General features: G+C 35.1%; 1 protein-coding gene across 1 annotated transcript in view; it reads left to right on the top strand.

Moving 5' to 3' along the window:
* Positions 1-368: 368 nt before the first annotated feature.
* Positions 369-23,578, top strand: part of LOC142334716 (uncharacterized) — a 41,680-nt gene continuing 18,470 nt past the window's right edge. The window contains exons 1-2 of the mRNA XM_075382966.1: positions 369-1,481; positions 21,989-22,156. Coding sequence (XP_075239081.1) covers positions 1,325-1,481; positions 21,989-22,156 — 325 coding nt within the window. The 5' untranslated portion in view covers positions 369-1,324. The remainder of the gene's footprint in view (positions 1,482-21,988; positions 22,157-23,578) is intronic.

The raw sequence follows: 23,578 nt of genomic DNA, 5'->3' as shown, positions 1-23,578 counted from the left end.
TTGGCTAACCCCGCTGTTGGTCAATATTCATTGTTCCGCTATTGAACAATTGAAAACGGACATGAAATTATTTTAAAGTTGCCGTAAAAAATTATATCAACAAATATTAATTACATATTAATTCATCTTCGTAAACATCATTTTAAGTCACAATTTAGGCGGAATTAATGTGGAGATAGACTATATAGGCAACAATTATCGGGCGTGAAAAAAACTTTCTGCGATTTCGTTCCTTTTTCACTTTATGGAACATTTACGATAGAGATTCTAATTCTTTCGGCCGAAAAAATAATTCGCTTTAAAATGGCATAAATGTGCGTAAATTTCTAGCCAATCAGATTGCAGAATGACAACACATTGCATGCAACGCATATTGGATAAATTTGTATTCATAATAAATTTGCATTTAAAGACATGAACAAGAATTTTTGCTAACATGACAAGCGTCAACAGGCAAGGCTAACCTGGGAAAATTCAATAAGGGAAAAAATCAGAACAATTCTCTTTAGAAGAATAATCTGAATGATTTATTTTGCGGCGTCCGTTTAATTTATAGTTATTATCTGATATGGAGCCATATTATTATTAATGAACTTTTTTAAATTTTATTGTTACTAAAACGCAGAGCACTTAAAGATTCCGTAACAATTAGTCTTTTAGACAGATGTTTAATTTGAAACAATAACCTGATTCAATGAGACGTTGTTGTCTTTCAATTGCCATAATTCGTGCGGTTTGATTACGCTTCGATATTTGTTTAATCAAAATTAGAAACTCCCCATTTATACACAAGCTTTTGTTTTTAAAATATTACAAAAATGATTCACTATTTTTGTGAGCACGATTAGTTTTATTTTCAAGATTTTTGTTATTTTCGGAGCACCTGAAACGTCATTGTTTATTATATTCACTTTCTGGATTCTAAACTAATTCAATTTTTGTTATTTTACTTGTTTTTCTTCGTTTATGATTCACAGTTTGATGCATAACTTCTAATTTGTTTTGTGGCTAATTATCTAATTAGTAATTATAACTTACACATACGCCATTCAGTTTGCACACCTGTTATCATTATCACGAGCTGATCAAAAATCAGCTGTCAAAACTGCCAATCAAAGTCAATCAAAACTAGAAAATCTTGAACAAAACTTAATTTTGGTGCTCTTTTCGCAGGCGAATTATGCGTTTTGTTCAACGTTTATGAAAAAACGTGAGTTATCTTTGCTTTAAAGTGGAGTTTACAAACTGCCTGGATTGAAATAACAAGATTTCACAAAATTTCGCGCCTGTAACATATCGTTTCATTGCAATTTTGTTGATTAAAATGGCTTTATTATTACGGGAAAACTTGGGAGCAGGTTCCAAAAGCGGGCGGGTGTCATTTTTGACAGGAATGGTGGTGGTGATAATGGTGCTTTTGAGCAGGCACGAAGCTCTCTGCAACCCCTCGGCTGTCAAAAAACGGTCTACTTCAACAACAGGTTTGTATGCGACAAAAATTTACGGGTTGCGACCTCGTTAAATATGTCTGTATCAAATTTGTTATCATAGTACTTTCATATGTGAAAAAGGTTGTGATCACAAAAAATTATGATAAGCTGTTCTGTTGACTTCTATTAGGCGACGACATATTAGGAAAGTTTTATGATCACAACTTTTGGACCGGCGCGGATGGATGCTTTTTTAATGCCTTTCGACGTCTGATCTTTTAAAGTTTGAATGAATTGTAGGAGATCTTAGATAACTATATACAAGAGACGAAGAAGGTTTTGCGCGTTAAAATTTGTTTGAACGTTTTTCTATATATTGTACGACAACTAAGATATCATGGGAGTCTTTGGCTGGTCTTTTATTTCTAGCTACAATAAAGCTCTTACCTAACGCGCACTACTATATCCCGCATGTTGGTACAGCAGTACTAAAGAAGAAGTATTTTAAACATAATTTTATGCTCTTTTTATATTCTTTTTTGAATTTCTTTCAAAATTCACTTTAAACGCCGTGGACAGGAATTTGAGTTGACATTTTTTCTTCTTTGTCAAATTTTTTTGATAGGATACAGTGCCACTGATTCTAAAAGATGGTTCTAGATAAATTATACTTTATCGAAGTATAAAACATTTCCGATTGTCTTAGTGTCGTCATAAATTATTCGTCTCATTGGCTTTTAATTATAGCGATGGCGTTAAAATTAATTTTACAACGCTCTTTTTGAGGACTAAGTTCTCTTTGAGTCGTAAGGAGCACTAGTTTCTAAATATATGATTTACCGAAACTATTTAAGAGACATATATGTATGGTGTGAACGACGCTTTTAAAAAGTCCTAACCCTTCGCACCTAACCACCCTCCCCCACGCACACACACCCACCTCACCAATTCACTACCCCCACTCCAACCCCCGTAACCCCGCACGCTCACCTACCTCCCTCAATGAAGCTGAAGCTAGCTTCCCTGGGCTGCACTTAGCTACTGACAAAGACAACCGCTCGCCAGTTGTTAGAGGAATTCGCCCAACATTAGTCGGTTATGTTTGTTACAATTTTTACCTACAAATTAATTTGTGGCAACCAGATTTGTGCTTGGATCTGCGCGATCTAGTTTTAAGCACGATTTACGTATTTTAGAATTTGCCATTGACTTCAATAAGTGTTCTGTGCTTGCTTTTTCCAACTAGCACAACCGCAGTATAATTAAGAGAAGGTAAAATAACATGCGCTCTCTAGATAATCAAAGTTTTTAATTGCTCTTGAACGAAGTGTTGAGCAATTATTCTGAACGTGATAATATTTTTTGTAAAATTTTCTGTTGACATTTTTTCCACTACTGTTTTAGAGCTTTCTTTGAATCCCACGCTGGTCGGATGTTTTTGCACACATAAACAAAAATTTATCTAGACTACAACCCTTGAATTAAATTGCCCCACCTGCCATTCGAGAGTTTAGTTTGAGATATCCATTTTTTGAAAAAGACCGATCTCATATTGTGTGAAGTTATCTTATTAAGTCGTGCCCCCAATTAATGGAAGACCAATTCTGACCACAATGTAGTAATAGTATCGAGTTTAAGTAGCGTAATTAGGAGACAGAAAAAGTGCTAGCCACCTGCGATTCTTTCTCCATCAGAGTAAAACATCTCTGAATAATGTTTGACCAGTTCTGGATTTTTACTCTGACCTGGTTCTGATCAAACTTGCTCATCTTGTTAACTCAAAAATTCTGTCAATGTTTTTCAGTTTCCGACAATACTAAGGTTAAGAAAAAGACTCATCTGATTTATTACGCTCTCACTCTGCCTTACATAGCGACAAACTCACTGCTACTGTAACAGCTCCTGAAGTGAACTGTCCGAAATGTAGAAGGGTCAATTTATTTTCCTGTTAATATGTGCTAGTGACGAAAAGAACAAATGTAGGAAAAGTAATGTTTCCCCGTGAACAGGTTTTTATATCCTCTAATCGAGTTAACTGTAAAAGAGATTTGCAAATCCTTTTTTCATAGGAACTTTGGGCGTTCCCTAAAATCTTCTGCTGATAATTTGTTTAATAAAAATTTGTTTTATGCAATCTTTTTCTAGAGGTATTTATTTCTCTACAGAGTTTATATAAGTTTGATTTTTTTTCTTAGATACCTGGTACCCATAGAAGGAATGAATATTAACATTGGCTTCCAAAGTTGTAAGTCATTCATGAGATCTGTCATGGAGTGACTATTCGATAGTTTTTCAATAATTAAACTAAAATGTCTGAAATTAGGTTTAAAAATGGTTATACACAATTTATTTTTCATATTGCAAATATTAAATTCCTTCTGGATGCTGTTAATACTAGTTTTTTCACGTTAATAACCGTCTAAGTTTATTAGAAAAGTTTTGGGTGCTTAACGAGATAATTTTTTGGGGCTTCAAAAATTGTTTGTTATGGGCAACTTGATAAATATGGAGTTTTAGGGAAATAGATTTTGTGTGTTTCCTCGTAAACTAGATTTTCTAGTAGCAGCTTCAAGGTTTTTATATTTGAGACTAAAAAGTAAATTTTCAGGTGCAGTCAGTGCGAAATGGGAAATGTGTTTCGAAGCAAAATTGTGATCAGAATTTTGAGCTAAATTTTGTTTTGCTTGTTTTTTTGTTTCCAAATTGTTCAGGTTTAGCAGGCCGAAGGTGTAGTTTTGAAGTGTTCAACTGCTGCGCGCAATTCTTGAAGTTTAATTTTTGATTTAAGTGTGACATAATTTTTTTTACAAAATAGCTATATATTTTTTAAATTTTGAATTGATAAACATCAAATGCTCGCCCAATGAAATTTTCAATATATATTTTTAAATAGGAATGAAATGAATTGTTAATGTTGATGTGCTTGTCTGTGACGTATGCGAGCATTTTCTTCGACGTCGTTCAATAAATTAGACTCATAATTGCTCGAAAAATTCCGTAAATTCAAACGTCATCACTGTAATCTGGGGTACAATTTTGCGCTAGGTCTCTTATTAAATGTTTTAATCTTATTTTTGCCGAATTTCCTATCTCGGTTTCTCCGGGAATCAATTATTTTTAAATCAGTTGTACCTTTTTCTACCTTTCATTGGCCTGAGTAGAATTTTACATACATGTTAATTGCTGTGATCGTGGCAAACTTTGCCATAGAATAGCTTGTATTTTCTGCGTTGCCTTCAAGTGCAGTATAAAATTCCAAAATTGATGTCATTGAACTGTTTTAATACTGAATCTTTTGATGTTTGATAACGAACTCATTAACCTAAACTGAAAGCGAAACTCAAAACAAATCAGAGAGCTTTGACGTGAACAGCTTTGCCCGCGAGGCGCCCAGACTTGAAAATAAGAAAACAAACAATCTTTTGAAGGTGTAAATGTTTATGCTTGATTATTTGGGCGCAAACGTGAAAAACCCGCCGGGTATTGTTCTAATATTTAACACACTTCTAAACAATAAAACATTACAATTTCGAATGCACGCAGATCAGTCTGTTTCTTATCAAGTTTATGTGATCATAAAATGCAGGCAAACATTTGGGCAGAAATTGTGGCGTCTGTTTTGGTGATTTAGGGGGTGCTACAATAGCATGCTTTCATTGTACAGAGATAATCACGTGCTCCAAACTAGAGTTTGAAAGCCGGGGGAAAAGCCGGATATTTTGGATAATTGAAAATGGAAACCTCTAATTAGAAACAGGTTAGGACAAAGCGAGCTAATAATCAGAGCCACGGTTGTAAGTTCAAGACTTTTCCTTCGACCTAATTGTAAATATGTGGCAAAAGGAGGAATTGGGTCACTCTTTTTGGTGCCAAAAGTATGGACGCATAAACAAATCAAAGCCGTGATTATGGGTTTGAGTCTTGGTTGAGTTTGAGTGTGCTTAAGCTAATCCTTCATTTGGCTCTCAGCACGTGTTAAGACTGCGTGGTGGATTTGGAGTTGAACAAATTGAGCATTTGGTGATCGAATTGGCGGTACTGTCTTTCCCTTCGCTTGCTTTCTTAGTTACTATCAGTACGGATCAGAGTTCTACGAACAGCAGAGATTGATAAATCTCTCGGACGTGTCTGATAGCCCCATGACGTGTGCGGGGGTGGGAGGGTTAGAGGGAGCGTACGGGGTGGAGAATTTGATCACACAAGCATGTCAACTGTATTTCACAAAAATCAACTTTTGAAATTGGTGTGAAACAATGTAGGGTCGAATTAAGGCGTTGGTTACTGATGCTTGCTGGGTTTATTTCATCTGGATTGAAATATAACAAAATTTGGTTCATTTACAAAGTTTGTTTTTTTGGAACAGACTCTCCAAAAGTGCAATGCTTTTCAAGGGATAGCATATCACATGTAACTTTACAGAGGTGAGGGTGTAAATTTATGCGCAACAAATTGAGGGGGGGGGGGGGGGCTAACAGAATAGATCGCAATTTTATTTTGTAAAATTAAGGATTTTTTTTTGCTTCCTTAATTCGGCTATATCCATTTTTGTAAACGTGAAGGTCGAGAACTTCCCAATTTGTGTTGTTAGCGTCTTAAAATTTTGGGGGGAACTTGATCACGATTAGTGAACTGGTATAATGAAATGTGTATGAACAGTGTGTTTGCTATTATTCCTGACTCGTTATTTCCGGTTGTTCCTTTATGCTCAAGATCTATTCACAAGCACACACGTGTTTTCAAATACACATACACATGCACACAGCATAATTGACGTGTTTTCCTGTCTACGGAAGTGAACTATACTAGAACTACAATCGAGTTGCTGGGATTGTAATTCTGTACAACTTTAATTATTCACTAAGGCTTGACGACATCTACATTTTCGAAAATTTTCTATTTTTAGTTTGATCCGAGTTTTTAAGTCAGAATACGACTCAAACTAATACGCAAGAAAATAGTGAAATGTGACATCATTTAAACTTGACAATTCTGATTTCCTTAATTTAGTCATATCAACTTGCTACGGAATTGAGAATAGAGCTGAACTTGGCTTTTTACCCCGTCTTTACTCAAAGACAAATGAATGAATTTTAAAGCAAAATAATTTCGATTCGAATCTTAGAGAATCGATGTAAATTTAGAAATACTAAAAGTACTCAGAGTAGACTCCCTGTTAAAATCAGTATTTAATCACGGTATTTCCATACGGATTTTGCACCCTGTCCAGTTGCGTCATACTAAAAACTTTTTATGAAAAAATTTAGAACGAAAAATTTGATTGGATTTGCAATAATGCCTTGTCATAATGACGTTTGAAATTATTACATTGCAAAATTCCGGACCAAGGTTTGAAACTGTTAATTTTAAGGCCTCACTTAATTGAATTCCATGATTTTTTTCACATTTCGCGCATAAATTTTCTTTGTTTCAGAAAACTGCATGTTATTTTATTCAATCTGGATCAGATTAGTTCAGAATCATTGCAGTCATTTGTAATCGTTAATTTTAAATTGATGACAATTGCGGTCAAAGCCAATATTTCTTTTTTTATTTTTATTACTGGGGTTGCTCGGCGTTTTTTTTTACAAATGATCAAGCGAATAAAATGTTCATTTCATAAGATTTGGTTCACTTGATCATTTGTATCATATGTTTATAGGTAATCATTTTCCACATTTAACCGAAGTTGAGGTTTTGTGGAATTTTTAAATTTTTGTTTATGGTATACACCAGAGATGTGTTTAACAGTTTCACAATGGTTTCATTTTTTTGTGCTAGGCATGACTTTCGATGATCTGCTATCCAATTTCATCCATAATATGCGCAATTAATCGGCTTTCAGCTAGGTGTAAAATTGCTGCGCTAGCACTGGAAAATTGTAAAAGTTTTAATTGAATTCGCCCTCGGGGTTGTATCTTCCTTTTCATCTTAATCTGAATTCCGAGAATTATTTTTTTTACTTTAGATTTTTCAATTTGTTGGCCCTTTAATTGCTTCCGAGTTAGGATTATTTATCTTCCAAAAGTAATATTCCTGTGTTTTACGAAGGTATCGTATCATTTTCTGCTCACCACAATTCCTTTTACCTTTTTTTCTCATCCGGTCTTCAATGGTCCGTTTCACGTTGTTCGTTTCAACCATTTTCATGTGTTTTCTCCGTTTTTGCCTTCAAAGTGAAGGTTTAAGGGTTCGTTGTGTCCCATAAAGCTCAACACTCAATTGATCTGATCTCACAATGTCTTAGTTTTCTAGCCGCGCAATAATGTACTCGCTAACTACCTTAAATCGATGACAGTTGCGTTTCAAATGCAATATGTACATACTTGAAATGGAATCACTCGGCGTTTTTGCTTTATAGATGTGAAGAGTTCTGCTAAGCGGGAGAAACCCGAACTAACTACACCCGTTATTAAAAGTAAACGCGCAAAATGCAATTTTACATGGTGAACTGCTTGTTTCTGCAGCCAAGCTTAGTCAATGTAATATTGGTTTTTTTTATGATAATCGACGCATGTTATTCGGAAATTTAGTAGATCTCAAATCACAGAAATTGACAAGCCTACTTAGAGAAGAAATTCAGATAGAAGTTGGCCAGTTTTCTACAAGCAGCAGCGAGTTGAGTTCCACGTGAAATCTGTTCACTTTGAAATCTGTGCATTGTGAAATGAACAACTTAATGATCACGTTGAACAGATTTCACGTGGAACTCAACTCGCTGCTACAGACAGAAAACTGACCAACTTATGTCTGCATTTTTTCCTGTAAAAAGGCTTGTCAGTTTTTGTGAATTGAGATCTACTAAACCTCTGATGAATATGCGTCGATAAGTATAAAAATCAAAAGAAACCAATATTACGTTGACTATAAATGGCTGCCAAAAACAAGCAGTTTACTATGTAAAATTGAATTTTGTGCGTTTACTTTTGTCAACGTGTAGTTTTTAAAGCGTTCTCAAACAAGAAGTTATTGAAAGGCAGCTGAATTGCGAATTGTGGATTGAAAGTTACGAATTTGATCATGAAACCGAATTGAACTGTAATTTTGGACAGCGGGAATAGCTGATATCGTTGAAGACAAAAAATTACACTGAAATCATGATTTGAACTAAGTTAACATTCGCAGCGACAGTACATGTGAGGGTCATTCGGATGTACTACGGTACTACAGATTTGCTGCAGATCCACGCTGCTGCAGAAATATTTTTATGTAAAAACTTGACAATTTTTTCACGTTTAATTCGATTATCCGGAAATTTGGTTTTTCATACAGAACTTCAAATTGCTCTACCGGCTTTCTCGATGTTAGGTATTTTAAACATATAAGTGTTGGTTTTCACGGGTTTTTGCCCAAAATTTCATTACTTAAAAAGTTTATGGTAATGCTCTTTACGTGAATAAGACATCACTAATTGACTGCTGTGCACTTCTGATTTTTTCTCTTTCTGCACCGATTCAGTCGAAATAATGAAACACGTTTATCTTTTGGAACGTTAAAAGTGTTCACATGTTTCCTACGTTTTTTACGACTCGAAGAGGAGTATTGGAGAAGTCCTTTTTTTTAATCAATTTTATTGGAGTAATTTTTGAAGAGGGAAATGAAACGCGTGAAAAAATTTGGAGTGATTTGGTTGCTGAACAAAAGTGGAGAGCGGAGCGAAAAGTGAGTGGTTTTTTGTTCATACAGCTGTTTTTGAGAGAGCGAGAAATTGATGTGTGAAAAAATTTTCTCTGAGCGAGCGAAATTTTTTTTGTTCACGTGCGGCTTTTAAAAGCAGTTTTTTTGCAATTTTTCTTGTTTATGAGGTTTGATAATGATATTGTATTAGATTTGGGCTCGTTCTGACTGGAATTGAAGGTTTCAAGTAGTTAATTTGAGTTTTATGCAAATTTGGAGGTTTTTGATCAGTTTTGCTGATTTTTCGACGAAATTTAATGATTTTTGGTCTTTTGTTTTGTTTTACTGCTTTAAGTGCAATTTGCATAGAAGCTCGTTACTCAAGGATCATCACGGATAAAAATTGATTACAATTTTGTTGTTATAAAACATTTTTTCTGAAGAAAAATGGCAGAAAAATTAGGAATCTTTTAACCACTTTTTTGAATTTTTGGCTTTTTTTCGTTTTTTTTTCAATGGTAGACAATTTCTTTAGCTTGTTATGACTTGCCCATTTTTTTGCGAGCATTTCATTGCTCTATTTGCTCAAAGTAACTTTATTTGGCTTTATTTTTTCTTGTAAAATTTAAAAAAACACCTTACTTTTTCTCTTTTTTTTATTTGTTCAATTTGGTTTTAAATCTCGTTTCTGTTCTTTCTCAACCTTTGATAGCATTTGGGGAGTTTTCTAGTGGAAGTCAAATGTTGTAGCTCTTTTGGATGTCTCTCATTCTGATTGATATTAGTTTCGAGTTGTTTTTGTTAAAGAAAATCGAGTAAATCAGAGCAAATTTTGGCCACTTTTTGTCTTTTTTCTAAGTTTATTGCCTATTTCTTCCAATTTAATGTTTTTTGTTGGTAACTTTTTCTCAATAAAGAGCATTTTTGTAGGTGTCGATACTCTGAATTTGCACTTGAAGGCTTAGCAGGACAGTTTTCATCTAAACAAATTATACAAATCTCTAATTCGTTAAAGAGTTTTTCTTAGTCTTTCTTTTAGTTTGTTGTTTAACGTTTCTCTGCAAGTACTAGGTGGGCGATTGATCTAGCCAAATATATAACTAATTGATTTCTATGAGTTATGGATGGGAAGCCGCATGTTATCTTTTTGTAGAGAATGTTGTTTGGATTTTTAGAGAATATTATTTTTTGATTTGGTCCTTTGTCAAGTTTCCAGTACTCCAGTCTTTTTTTTGTGAATTGGTTACACTGTCTGTCGATTGATAAAATGCTGGTGATGCATCTGATTAGTGAGAATAGTCAGATTTCTACTTCGAGTCGTTTCCGGAATTCTTCCGGCTATGTTTTTCTGTTTTTATTATGATTCTTTTTGTTCGTTTTGTTCTTTTTTGGTCGTTTTGTTCTTTTTTCATTATTTTTTCTTATTTTTTGTGGTGGTTGTTTTATTGGTCCTCACCAATTTTATGACGTTTGTAATCGGATTAGATGGAGAGATTCCAAACGCTAGTACAATGTAAAATGCTGCAATCACGTGCTGAACCATTTTACCCCCATGACAGCTAAGAGTTTACCTCAGACTTTTTTAAAATTTTGATGTACTCGATTTTATATCATCTCTTTATTTTGCGTAACATCTACACTTACAATATTTTAACATGCGACACAAGTTTGAACCATCTGCAAAAAGCGGAAGTCGACATAATAACCCATATAGAAAAGCAGAATGCATGCTAAGCTTTTATTCAACTTTTCCATCCTCCTTTTGTGAGTATGTGTACATAAAATATCTATAAAAGCAGCGAACATTTTATAATTGAAGGCGACACGAGTTTGATGGTAAAACTAACATAGAAATTTACAACTGTTCTATAAAATTTTAACAAAATATGGAATAAATTAATGTTAACCATTACGATTTATACAATTTGCAATATAAAACAAAGCGGTATAGAAGCAGTCTAACAATCAATAGTATTGTTGCTTTTTGTGTTGATTAACTGTTTTGATGATGCAAAACTGTTTTATTATTTTTTGTTCATTTAACCTCTGCGCTTTTTCAATTAAAAAACTCAGAATGTTCAGTTGTCTGGATATACTTCAACAGTATTTCTGATTGATGCAATTATTAATTTTTATGGCGAATAAAATTAGGAAAAGGTTTCACGTGTGACAGCAAAATCGAAGTGTGTCGACTTTAATATTAATCTCAACATGCAAAAAAAACATTTAAATTTAACGTTTCACGGTTTTTCTCAGTGTTTGTGCTGCATGCTTTTAATTTTTGCGTCAAATTTCTCATTGCAGTCCAATTACAATAAAAAAGTAGAAATAATATACCAAAACTAGCAAGAAGAGACCTGAAATACAGTTCAAGATTTTGAAATTCAACCATTTGAGTATCAGACAAAGCTATTGCATCAACTGATAAATAAAGGGGCAAATGGGGCGGGCGGCGGGGGGAGGTGGCAAAGATCTGAATAATTTCAAATTTATGAAAATTAGTTTAATCAAATCAGTGGGTTTTACGCTGCCAAATTTAGTTACTATCCTTACTAGTAATCTTTAACAAGAACTGGCCAAGTCATTAAAACCAATAGCTGCTTGTTGAAACATTGAAGCTATTAAAAGTATGCGAATTCAGAAAAACAACATTGTCCATTTTGCTTTTAAATGACGACAATACCTGATAGAGTAATAAAGCAGTAAAAAGTTAAAGCCAAACTCAAAAAGCAACTCAGACATTTAGTGTAGTCGAAGTCATTAAAACCAAAAGCTGCATGCTGAATCATTTAGCGAACTTATGCTTCAACACGTAGGCTCGGCAATTTGCGTTTGCACATAATGTTGCGAACCCGCTCATTTGCATTTTGGACTTAGTTGTCTAAAAAATGAGGAAGAAAACTTTCAAAATTACACATGCTGTCGTAAATTAATTGGTCAATGAGAAAAAAATGGTTTTAAACGCAAATCGCTAAATGAAGTTGATAATGCCGTATTGGAGAGTCGATTAAACCTGCCATTAATAAGACCTGCGACAAGTCAAACAAGAAATATAACTTACAGTCAAATTTAAAATCTATGATTTAAATGATTCACAAATACAAAATAGTATCAAATAAAAGCCGAACTAAACAAATAACTTGTACTTCATTGAAGAGCAGATGGAGCTTGTCCTTAATGACAATTGATAACAATTCCAGAAACAAAGGAATAGAAAGGGAGCAAAGTCATAACAACCACGAGCTTTCAACTGAAAATACTATATAGATTCTTATATAACTTCATCGGAGCCATTGGGACCGGTGAGACGATTGATTAAATAAATGATGCCACCTTGGACAACTGGTGAGACTTGACTTTGACTAGACTAGGAGACAAGATAAAAAACAAAAACTTTTAACTAAAAACGTCAATTATGACCAAAAATCAACGTTTATTTTTTACAAACACTAAATAAAAAATCAAAAAGACAAAAAACCAGACATAAATCGGATTAGAATAAGATAAAGCATCAGATAAAAGTGTAATTAGCAGCAGAATAAAACTTATGCTTCTCCAGAAAACCTTTGGGACTTGATGAGACTAGGTGACAATTAATCAAGAAAAGAACAGACAAGGATTCAAAACTAAGTTAATATTTTTTTAAAAAAACAATTAAATTCAAAGTCAACAAAACCATGAACTATCAACTGGAATTTCTAATCTTTTATACTTCCGTAGGAGGCCATTTAGACCAGTTAATATCCAGAACAAATGTCATATGACTACAGAAAACGACAAAAACTTCCAGAAATCAGAATTTCAGATAAATTCAGGAGGGAATTTTTGTCGAAGCAGTTAAAACCATGAGCTAGTCATTAAATCCATTATACAAGTCCGATTGCGCTAATATTCAAAGCCAATTGGGACTACCATTGACCTTATGTCATGACAAGAAGAGAAATAAATTCAAAATTGGTCTTACATCCAATATTCTTAAAATTTTTATGAAAACTCGAAATAGCAGTGCCACAAAACCATCAATTAAAAATAAAATACAACTAATTTATATTTTAGTTTTTTTTCTACAAAGATGTTGCAACCAGTGCTTACTGATACTATGCTACAAGTTAACTCTAATAAGATTGAAAAAAGCGGCAAAGCTCGAAAATTCACTGATTATTTCAAACAAATTAATTATGAAATTAATGGCAACCATAAGTTTTCAGCCAAACTTGATAAATCAGCTAGATGGATCAGAAAAACTAGATAGATAGAAAAACTAAACTAGCTTAAACTGGATCGATAACCTCATTAGAAGCCGGTTGTACCACTATTTGAATCTAAAGACTACAATTAGTCTAATAAGTCTAAAGACTAAAAATTAAAAACGAATAGAGGCAGAAGTCAAACTCGTCAACATTTTTTTTTCGAAAACACACTTTTGACGCCATTAAAACCTTAATTTATCCATTGAAAAGGCTATGAGTATTTAATTGGGTTTTGAACATCAATGGGCCCTCATATTACAGGGAATATGACAAAGGCAACTAAAAACTACAATCAATGACCTGTTTCAAAAATTCAAAAACATTATGAAACCATCATTTAAGTCAAAGCCGTAAAACTGTCATCAACAGCATAAAAACAATAAAGGGGTCAATGTTTGCTTCATCAGAGTGGATGGGCCACGGAATTAATGAGACTAAGTTACAAGTTGTCAAATTGAAGAATAAAAAGGGGCAAAGTTCAACAAGTTGATCATTTTTTTTTTCAATTTTTTTCAAGGTCATTGATACAATAAGCTTTAGCATTTTCTTTTTGATGATACCACTCACAACTTTCGATCGGCCAAAATTGACTGAACAACAAAAGTTGAGCATATAGTTCCTCCTCCACTAAAATCTAAAGTGGGTCAGGTTAGACCAGTTAAAAAACTCTTGCCGACGATAATTAACTGTGGCGTTAAATGACCGTGGCAGAAACTCTTAGATAAGCGGACAAACTCAAAAATCTGGATTTTCTAAAAAATAAATTGTCACCTTGCTAAATATCATTTTTTTGTACTGAATTCCAGGAATTAGAAACCCCATGCCACCAATTAATAGCAAAATAAGAATTATATGAAGACAAATCTCAGATTTATTGTGGCTTCTCACAAGAAGAGTTCATGACGACCATTGAGTAGAAATTGGTTCAAAATTTAGCTGGGCTATGTTCCTTAACTCTTTAATTGTTTTCAATTTGTATCTTGCTCCTACCCACGCTCTTTTTTTTATAAAATTTGAGGCATCAGCTAAGGTAACGCGGATATTTGCCCCCCCCCCCCCCCAGTACGTTATGCACCTCCCAGTTACAGATTACGTGGTGTCATAACACAGAAAATCATTATGTAAAAATATGACACATGCGTCTGGGGGTGCAAATAATGCGCACCCACTAAGATGGGGGGGGGTTGTTCTTAAACTCTTCTACTAAATTCTCTGTTGAGCTTTTGATAGAATCATTTATGGGGATCTATTCTGTTTCCTCTTCTGACTTGCATAAAGTTTAGTAGAGCGTGCTGTACTTTGGTCACGTCAAATTCCTGTCCTCCTTTTCGATAACAAAATATAGGCCAATGTCGAGTAGCTGCACCAAATTTATCAATTAATCACTATTGTTTCTGTAATCATCAGAAGTGACCCTTGATGTAAGCTTAGGAACTAACCAATCAGAATCAGGTTACGTTACTCTGACGATCACATTGTTTCATGTGCTATTACATCATCAGCTATACTGATTGAAATGTGCAGCTAGTAGTTACTAGGCAATCAAATAACATTTGCATTAAGTGTAACTAGGTGATAAATTGGTGATTACTTTGTGGAGGTGAACTATTTATTGAAACAGAAATGGTACACAATCGATCAATGTCTTCTTATCTTTCTATGTCACTTTCGCCATACCCCTTCAATTTGACGCTTGGCACGTTTGTTTCCACGCTTAATTTCAGCCCCACCGTTTAAATGGCGTAAACATACCCGAGAATGCCCTATTTTCAAACTATTTTCTCCACAATTTTTTTTAATAAAATGAGAATATTTTTGATTTTCAGCAAAGTAAGTGACGTTGTTTTCTGTGTGAATAATTGCTTCCGTATTTTGGACCTTGACGGAGAATTTAGCATAAAAGGACCGTATTTATCACGTGCAAAACAGACTACATAGGGAAGCGAGGCGGTCAAAAGGAGGCTAGATGAGTATATTAAAAAGAGAAATGTCCTCGGGGCTAAATTCCATTGAAAGAGAAGCAAAAAATTCCATCTTTTTCCTTTTCCCTCTGTTTATTGTTTCAGTGTTGTTTGAAATATGCATGCAAGGTTGCCCTGCACCTCTGCAGCTATTTCCACCTATAGCTTCCTTCCTATCTACATTGTATGTAACAAATTAAAGTCCCTGGCTAAATGAGACACGTGCCATAAAAAGACAGCAACTGCAAAAACTTTCACTCTATCCTCTTCTTGTCTGAACAAATATAGAATTGAATGCTGATTTGTAGGATCTGTTCTGTCATACCCTCCCCTCTCCGCCCAGGCGCACGTGCTGATTTTTACATAGTAACGTGCCATATAAACATGATTTACAAATGAGCATAAAAAACGGGTGGCGGGGGGGGGGGGGGGAGGTGTGTGGGTGCTTGGGTGGGGGTGGGGAGCGATGTATTGCAGGGCGTAATTTTAAACATGTTAGCTCTCTGAACGTATTTAGGGTCTATTGCATACCCTATATTTGTGAATGCTTTATTCCCACTAAGATTGGGTCTATCTGTCTATCTGTCCTCTCCGAGATATCTTTTGTTATTATGATATATAATAATGTTGATAATAATCTAAGTAATTAAATTGTTGATTTAAATTGATTTATTTTATCATAAAAAGGAGAAATTTATTTTCTTTCTTTCTTTCTTTCTTTGGGTGAGGTGTTAGAATTGATCCGTGAATTTTTGTAATAATTTGTTTATTAATACAAATGCATCTTATAAAACTAATGCATTGAGGGTAAACAGTGCAAGTGGTCTGTTTTTAATGGCGATTAAATTTAGTGAAAATTGACACATTTTCACAAATTGCTGCTTGCAGCTCTTCAAATCGTTAACTGACAGTTGATTGCGGTATCAAGAAATTACATTTTACCTGATGTAATGTACTTAAACAGTACTGCTGCGTTGCTAAACTGTGGTATATTTAATGCATAATCAGTTCTCTGATTCATTCCTTCGGGCAGATTGTAGAAAGTTCACTTAGCATAACTGGGTAGAACGAAACCGCGGTGCTTCGCTGCATTTTTGAATTTACCAGTCGAACCTCCACCCCACAACCCTGCTGTGAAGAGTTTTTGGATCTATTCTGTCTCGGTCCGCCAGTGTTTTTTATGCCGCCGACAAATTATATTGGGGGGGGGGGGGGCAGGTAGGTCACCAAATTTTAAATTACTATTATTTTTTACTTTTAAAAGTCCGTGGTTTTCTTTGATGATAATTAGTACAGCTTGTTGTGAGGTGGGGACTAGCCATCACAGTTTATGCATACCATTGCAAAATTACGAATGTGTATGAATAGCCATTACATGTGGCCATATTTTACCTAAGGGGGAACAACTCCAATTATTCGACTTTGTGAATGATCGGCGATGCGAACAGGCGAGGCTGAAGTGACATCAGATGTCAGGTAGAGAAATGTGACAGGAAGACAATCCGGTTGCCCAGTAGGGCGAAATTTAATTTCACTTTAATGGAAATCTTGTTCAATTCTATCCGCTCCAACCTCTCGTTCCAGTTCCTTTTCCCTCTTTGTTCAACCTCTCACTGACTATCTCCGTATCAATGTTTTCCCGCAGAGTTCATTGTCGTTTGACCTGTCGTTTAAGATGTTCTCTAAATGTATGTTCGCAATGCTTTCGATGAGCTTTAGATCAAGAAATTCGGATTCAATGATTGCTGATTGCCATGAAATCGTTACCTGTCCTTAAGAACTTTTTTTCGAGAAATAATTTATTGAGTTTAAGTTCAAACTTTTGCTTTCCGTGCGTTTGCGCCGTTAAATAAGCTTAATAAGCTTCAAATTTGGATAAAATTTTTGTTTTGCACGAAAGCCTTTTACAAACGCCAGTTTTTTTCGGATCACAACAATAAGAGAACGGACGAATAAATTTTAATCAACCATGTTTTGATAATTGGAAATGGAGGAAAAATCTTAACTGCTGAATGCAAATGGTCGTTTTCGGAAATTCTTCCTCCTATAAAGGTTTCAGAGACTTCAACTTGTTTCTAGTTCAATGCGCAGGTTGAAAGTGACGTCGTCTTGTTGACTGAAATTTGTTGTCTAGATCAGGTGATTCGACTAATTATCCACTTAATTTTAGATAGATAAGTGTGGCTGTTGAGCTGCTTGTGCCAATTTTGCAAAAAAGTCTGGAGTTAATCAGCAGGTATTCCCTGTTTGACAGTTTTTAAGTTTTTTTGTTGAAAAAAAATCAGATCACTGTTTCCCGTTCTCCCATTTTTAACCTTTTTTTCATAAAACTAACTCAAAAATTAGTTTGCTAGTTCTCTTTCGCTTGAAATGTTATGTTTTAAATTTATCTCATAGCAGTGATCTTATTATAGTGTACCTGGTTTTTCACCTCTGTAACTGAACTACTCATACGGGCAAAACTGTTTAGTGAGTTTCTGTGGAGGACTTTATTTTTAAAATTTTGAAAAGGCTATCATGATTACGTGATTTTTTTTCTGCCATTTGTATTTAATTTGTATCCAATAGATATGGCTGAGCAGAAATTCGATACTCCTTATTTTAGTTACTAATAAGAGAATTTTTGCAGCGAGTTGCTTGCGCTTCGAAAAAAAATATTGTTCCAACCGTTTTTAGTTTGGGGGGGGGGGGGGGGGGGCTGAGAAATTTTGTGCTCGGAAACTTTTTATGATAAGACGTCTGTGGCCAGCTGATCTCTTTTACGTCGAGAACTGAAAGTCGTTTCAATGAAACTCTCGACGAACTGAATTGATTGGCGAAAACATTCTTTGAATGTCCTATTATTTCAGAAGAAAACTAGTTATGTCTCAAATTTTTTTTAAAAGAAAGTTATTGTGCAAGATCTTGCAAAAGAAACCAAATGTTTCAAGCTCAAACAACAGCGGTTTATCTCGTAACACAGTTCTAATTGGTTTCTCAATTGTGAGAACGGAGTTTTAGAAACCTCACTATGATGAGGTGTTTGCTTATTGATAATAGAAAGCGCGAGCGTTGATTTGGCTTCTTTTTAGGCGCTTGACGACCTATATTTACGTCCGTGGGAGTTTTTTTTCAAATCAATTTTTGTTCTCGTCGACGTATTTGCAAAATGCGTTGTGGATAGTATCTTTTACCATGCGTTAATATTTTTAGCTCTATGAGGCCATTTGCATTTCTGATGCCGAGTAATTACGATGAGAAGAAAGTTTCTTTTGCGAAACTTTTTTTTCATCTATTCCAAACTTTTTGTTAGTTTGAATCTTTTCTCCATAAAAATATAAATTTTTGAGTTGTTTGTGGTCTAAGCAGGTGCAACTACTGTGAAAATGGACCAGTGCTGGATTCGAACCAGCATCTCTTACTTGCAGGCCGTGTGTTCTATCCATTTACACCAACTGGTCTTAAGCTGTTCAGCTTGGGCACCTCTTATAAACGGTTCTCAAGTTCTTTTTGGTTCCTTAAGGCTTCAGTTCTCTCGCCTAGTATACGTTGAACAAGTATTGCTTCTTTTCACGCTTTTCTTATACAAAATTTACACTAGGTTGTTCTCTCAGCCTTCTTACAGAATCGTTGGAGTTTTTTTCGCATGCTTATAGTATGATAAGTAATGATCAACTGTGGCCTGGTATGACTAATAAAGAATTTATTGAGCAATCTGGATATTAGTCAAATGTTTAATTCGAATGATTCGTGCGTGAAATAAAGGTTATATTGCAGGGCCTGCTTTTGGTTCCGATCGGAGTTTGAACATGCGCGGAATCTGTGTAGTCTTTATGATCGAACGTTTAAGTTTTTGTAGCGCTATTTGGCACATATTTTATGTAGATATTAGGTTAAGTCCTTATTGAATGTCGACCACTCCTCCTTTCTGGCCGAAATATAACTATTTATCAAAACTTCATCTTTATGCTGAGAATTATGTCTCCTCTAATTAAACACAAGCTGACCCTGTTCTGTGGACTTTAATTGGGTTTCCCTGTCCATTAAATATGAGATCACTTTTCAATTACAAAATGAGTCACGTCAATTCCCCCTAACTGTGTTCACAATTTTTGAAACTAATTGCATTTTCAGATTTTGTCGATTGTTGCTTTCAATTTTAATTGCATCCTGTTGTGAACAGTTTTTTTTCTGTCATTGTATCACTGTTGACAAGCAATCCCGTTTGATAATTTCTCCCTCCTAGCGGGGAAAAGCTGCAATTGGAGTTTCAACTTAGTGAATAGGAAACTTAATATTTTTAATTGCTCTCGAACGAAGTTCGTAGCAATTATTGTAAACGTGTTGGTCTTTTTTATGCAAATTTTACTGGTCGAATTTGCCAGATTTTGGCCGAAACATGCTTAACTTCCAAATTGTGGCTGCAAAATATTAATCTTGCAAATTTCCGCCAGAAAATAATTATCTGACCGAATCTATCAGAAAAATGGCTATCCTGTAGAAATCGCCGCCACAAGAGGCATTCGGCCAGAATCTGCCATATTATTACAAGATAACCATATCCATTCCAGACTAGGACAATGACGAACTGATAAACATTGACTTAGTGAATAGGAAACTTAATATTTTTGATTTTTGAGTTAAACTTGAAGCATCATTTCGATTGTTCGGTGTTAAATGATGCTAAAAGGTTTAATGCTCTCCTAATATGTGAATCCAGAGGACTTGACCTGATCAAAGGGAAAAGGAAAAAATATAATTTATTACACCAATTATTCCCAGGAATTTCTAATTTCGGACGGCTTTTATTGCTTTCCGGAGCTGAGAAGTTAGTGTTAAGCCCAACCCCACGAGAGCAAAAATTGCCATAAAAATTGGGCTGCAACCGGGCAATTTTGAGGCTTGCCTAATTAAAGGGTGGGTCTTAATGCTTACCATTCAATTAATAACTCCCATTTTGCTTCTGATTTAACCGGGCCCACTGATTTGGGGACCGCCCTCTAGATTTAACGCGACTTGCTCATCCGTTTATATCGACTGCACTGGGCCCTGCTATTGATGTGAAATTGCTGAAATTCAACCCTGGGTAATCCCCCCTCTTTCTCTTCTCCATTTTCAAGGAATTCCCAATGGAGCACAAGGGGAAACTTGAAGCGTGAACTGTGCGCCTTAATTGAACTTGGCTTCCGCTGAAATTGCCAATTAGACCAGCCGCTTTTCTTTTCTTCTTCATCTTCTAACACGAACAAAATGTGAGTAAATTGCTCCCACCAATGACGCACAAGAATAATGCGTCGTGAACAGAAATTGAAAGTTTTAGTTCACATTCAAGACAAAGAAAAAGCATGGCTGATTTTATTTCGCCCCAGCCAACCCTATAAATTCCTCATTTTGAGCGTTATTATGTGTGAGAGGGTTTTGAGTGTGTCTGGTGTATAATAGCAAAGGAAAATGCTAATTGAATTCCATTTGTTCAAGATAGGAATTTGACTGGGAAAAAATAAGATAAAAATGAAGGAAAATGGGCTAATGAAAAAGACCTAATGGCCATTTTGTGAATGAAAGTAATGCATTTATTTTTCAGGATTTTTTTTTGAAATCAGGGGTTATAATTTTGAATGTTACTTAAAACGATATTGCCATTCATGACTTTTCATTTTGCTCTGATGTTCTGATAGAAGAAATTTGATTTGAATTTAGCATAAAGAAGGTTTATGTTTATTATTTATGGCTAGTGAACAAGCAGTTCTTTCATGGAATTTGTGGGAAAAAAACATTTTGAAAGCCTATCGAAGTAGACATCAGATGTTTGATGTCTCATTTCCTCTCTTTCCATTTCCTTATCACGTTTGAAGTTCGCTTTGATTGGTTTAAATTTGTTGCAGCTTCTTAAGAATCTACGTAATATCATGAAGTAAAACCATCAGTTGTTGAGGATGGATATTTGAACATTTTTTTTCTGTAATGTAATTGAACGAGAACCCGTGTATCTTTTCAAAGTCATGTTTCACAGCCATACAAGTATCGTAAAATGATTTAGAGGACATGATACGTACTAAATGCATGGTTAATCCTGTTTTTTCGTCGAGTTTACATTTTCCTAGTCGACTTTGATTAGTTATATTGTAAGATTATGCTAGAATCTTGCAAGATAGTCATCCTGTCGCATGTTGGGAGCAGTTTTACGATTTTTTAATTTACACTATTTAAAAATTACTCCTTTTGGTTCTTTTGAATACGCGATGGACATTAGTATGTCAAGATTGTGATTCAATTGATCTGAATCAATTGATCACAATTGCGAGTAATAGTCGTGCCAGGAAAAATTGCCCAATTTGCAGAAATATTCAAAATTGACTCCATATTTCTTTAATATAAAAAAAAATCAGTTTGTTTTGCTTGTTTGGATTATGTTTTGTTAGTATTAGACAGAACTGTTTTCTTAGTATTGGGTCATATGACTTGAGTATTTTGGCACTGGGGAAAATGTCATTGCCTTAATAGTCTCTATTGAACGTAACTCAATTTACAAATTTTTAAGGCTGGCACAAAAAATGGAGTATATATTATTAAACTATGTTGAATTAGCTTTGTAAAGGAACCAAGTTCCTTTATACTTTTCCGTCCCCCAAAACCTTATAGATCTTGATTTTCTATCATGAGTGCGACTCTCAGAAATACAAATATTGTTGAAAAGTTGTCTTTGTATGCAAGACTTTAGGCTGAAGAGCTTAAACACGTTTTATTTTCACAGCATGTGGTGGCACCTTGACTGGTGTGGGAGGTGTGATTGAGTTCCCCTATGGGCTGACCAGCACCCAGAGTTCACAGGTGCACTGCACCTGGATCATCAAGGCACCCAAGGACCATTACATCCTGTTCCACGCTGAACACTTCAACATACCCAAAGAGAGATTCTCAGGTAACTTTACACCATCTTCTTCTTCCACTCGAACCTCTTCCTCCTCCTGTAAAATATAACTACAACTTGAGAACTAGCCAAAAAATAATGCCCAGCTGGTGTCCAAGGTGGTAATTGATTAAACTTAATATTCTGTATAAAATTCTCTGTATCGTCTACCATCTGCATTTAAATCTAATCTAATCTAATCAGCTCCCTTCTGAAAAGCCTATTTGTTCTCGTCACACTACACGGCTGGCACAATAATTTGAATTTTTTTTTTCAAAAAAATCAAATGGTAGAACCTCTGCAATTTGCTGTAGCTCCAAAAAGGAGGATAGCGGAAAAGAACCAGTTTACCTTTTACCTCTTTCCCCTCATAAGATCCGGCATTTCTCAACACTTGTTTTGATGTGTGAATATTTTGTCCGATGACTTTTCGTTTTCCACTGTCAAAAAAATCTGCGCGTTAAAAGATAGGAATTTGGCGCTTCACGGATATGAAATAGCGGCTTATTCTGATCAGTCAATCCTAATAATTAGATATTTTCCCTTAATATTTGCCTTAAAAACAGTCATAGTCTCAAACTGCATTGACAAAATGTAGTAGAATGCTGCCTATACCTGTAAAAATTGACCGTTGTTACAGCCATGAGAAACAGCATGACAGGGTTGCGTAAACGAAAAATTAAATTTTACTACAGAACGGTACTGTTCGTTTACAGCATTCATTTCCTTTGCGGCGTGACTCATTCACAGTTATAATGACCATGAACGTTCAAAGGAAGTTGTTTTCTTTTCATTATTTGCTTGTTAATTCTTTATTTCCTTGGTTGGTCTTCATTTCTACGGCCCTGTTCATGTGTTAACATGTTGTAGTGTTTCATTTGAGATTTAAAGGGCTGGGGTGGAGGGGATCGAGTGTATGTGCATGTTCGAGCTCCAAGGAGAAAAGAGTGAGGTGTTAATTGAAGGAGAGTTGTTTGGTTGGTTGGTTGGATTGGTGTCTAAATTTGATTGACGTTGTCAACAACCTGTCATTTGGAAGTGAGAAGCAGCAACACACTCTGTAATTGCCTTCCTATCCAATCAGCCAAAATCTACTCGTTATTATAACTCACTACTAACTAGCTAGCTAACTGCCCTAAAGCTATATCTATAACTCAGCCCGTAAGCGAACTTTACTAGCGAGAAATAGCTAGGACCAACCAATTCCCTCTGTTCCCTATTCTTTCCCATTGTTGAGATATTGTAATCAATATAATAGTTAAGTTAAATTTAATCGGGGGGGGGGGGGGGGGGGGGGGTTATATTTAGAGCTGTGATTGGTGACAATGCAATCGGGAATAAGCAGGCACTTATAGTACTTAGGCTAATTAACAGAAAACTTTAAGCATAACCTTTTTTGTGTCACACTTCGCAATAGCATGTAAACAACAATCA

Source organism: Convolutriloba macropyga, chromosome 2 (assembly GCF_964194025.1).
Source record: "Convolutriloba macropyga chromosome 2, txConMacr16.3, whole genome shotgun sequence".
NCBI classification, from domain to species: Eukaryota; Metazoa; Xenacoelomorpha; order Acoela; family Convolutidae; genus Convolutriloba; species Convolutriloba macropyga.
Note: the sequence above shows the minus strand (reverse complement) of the source record. Positions and strands in the feature narration are given on the sequence as shown.